Raw genomic sequence first — 1,618 nt, 5'->3', positions numbered from 1 at the left:
AGTAGAAGACAAATAAAACATAATTTTCAACCATTTTATACTCCATTTAAATCCCTCTCGTCAAACATTCACCCACAAACGACACGCTCAAGGCCTTTCAGACAATCAAATAATTCTTTCAAAATACTATTGGAGAAATTTCAAGAGGTTACATGTTTCCACTAGAGTTTAATACTGCAGACAGGATAACATACACTCCGGAGGATATTCTATACGGAAAATTAGTCAGTCATACAACGATACCATAGCAAATCAGTTTTTTTTACTGTTTTTAAAGAAAATTCAATTTCGTAAATAATTTGTTAGCTTAAACATTACAAAAAATGTTAACTAAAACCAGGTTCGATATTCACTGAACCGTCACTTCGACAACTCATGATGGATATTTGTTAAATAAAATTTCGACATTATATTTTCAATAAAAGTAACACCCAAAGATTAAGAACAGGGAATGAGGAATGAACAAGTGGTCAGCTGATTTCTATCAGGTGAGTGATTCTTCATACCATCGACCCCAAATAACGAGAGAGATTCGTCACCCAATGGTAGAAATTGGAAGGTACAAGCTTTTCATCTGGGACTCAAATATATCTCATATTCAACCCAGAATGTAAAATCGATTTTAACGCAGACCAAACAAATAAGTTGAAGCTACCGAGAAAAAAAAGGAACTTTAGATAGAGAACGAGGGATTGCAACCAATGTCCATGATCTCTTAACACATCGACCGGAAAAATAGAGACGGATTATGACCGACAATCAACAGACAGTCTACAAAAGCTCAGAAAACATCAAGAGGGGGAGATAATCCAACTAACCGCTCAGAACCTCAACTTGGAGAAGAACCACCGGTTCTTCCCGGTCTTGAAACGCTCCTCGAAGCGGGCCTTGGTCTCCTTGCAAGCGGTCACCTTCTTGTCCCTGGACTGCAGCGAATCGACGGAGACCACGTCCTTGAGATCAACGTCGAGGGTGTAGCGAGTGGGCATGATGTGATTGTAGTTGACGAGCTTGAGGAAGGCCTTCACTCGCGATTTCTTCGCGGTTTTCTTGGCGGAATCCTTCCGAATGACCTTCTTAGGGTATTTGTAGATACCCGCGACGAGGCAGTGGCCGTAGGGGCGATCTCGCGTGCCCTCGTCGAAGTTCTTCACGATCACCGCCTTCCGACCGGCGAATCGGCCTTGGAGAACGATCACGGCCTTGTTCGGCTTCAGAAATTTCACCATCTTCTCGGCTGATCTTCTCTTCTCTCCTCCGCGCCGCCGCTCCTGCTGTGGATTGATCACTGATTTTCGAACCGGAGAAGGGTTTTTATAGGTGCGCTGGAGAAAACCCTAAATAGGGATATTGCAGGGGAAATTACGACTTTGCCACTGTTCTCTGACCTCGGGCCTGAGAATGGCCCATAAGTCTGGAAAATGCGGTTATTGAATAAAATTATATGGTTTTCTGTGATAAATGACGTTAAAAAATGGAGAATAAATTACTTTCTAGGAATAGGGAAAATGAACGAGCTTGGCAACTGATGGGAAATTAATTTACTGATTTTATGACTTTAATTCTTGAACAGGATCTGTTCTTTAAGCCGGTACAATTTTTTCCTTTATCAACAAAA

General features: G+C 41.5%; 1 protein-coding gene across 1 annotated transcript; it reads right to left on the bottom strand.

Annotated features, from left to right (window-relative positions):
* Positions 1–652: 652 nt before the first annotated feature.
* On the bottom strand, positions 653–1,303 carry LOC144700681 (large ribosomal subunit protein eL27-like). The gene has a single exon (XM_078572152.1). It carries the CDS (start codon positions 1,227–1,229, stop codon positions 822–824), a length of 408 nt encoding a protein of 135 aa, XP_078428278.1. The 5' UTR covers positions 1,230–1,303; the 3' UTR covers positions 653–821.
* Between the last annotated feature and the right edge of the window lie 315 nt (positions 1,304–1,618).

The sequence above is a fragment of the Wolffia australiana genome, chromosome 3, assembly GCF_029677425.1.
Source record: "Wolffia australiana isolate 7733 chromosome 3, ASM2967742v1".
NCBI classification, from domain to species: Eukaryota; Viridiplantae; Streptophyta; class Magnoliopsida; order Alismatales; family Araceae; genus Wolffia; species Wolffia australiana.
This window is presented reverse-complemented; position numbering and strand designations above follow the sequence as displayed.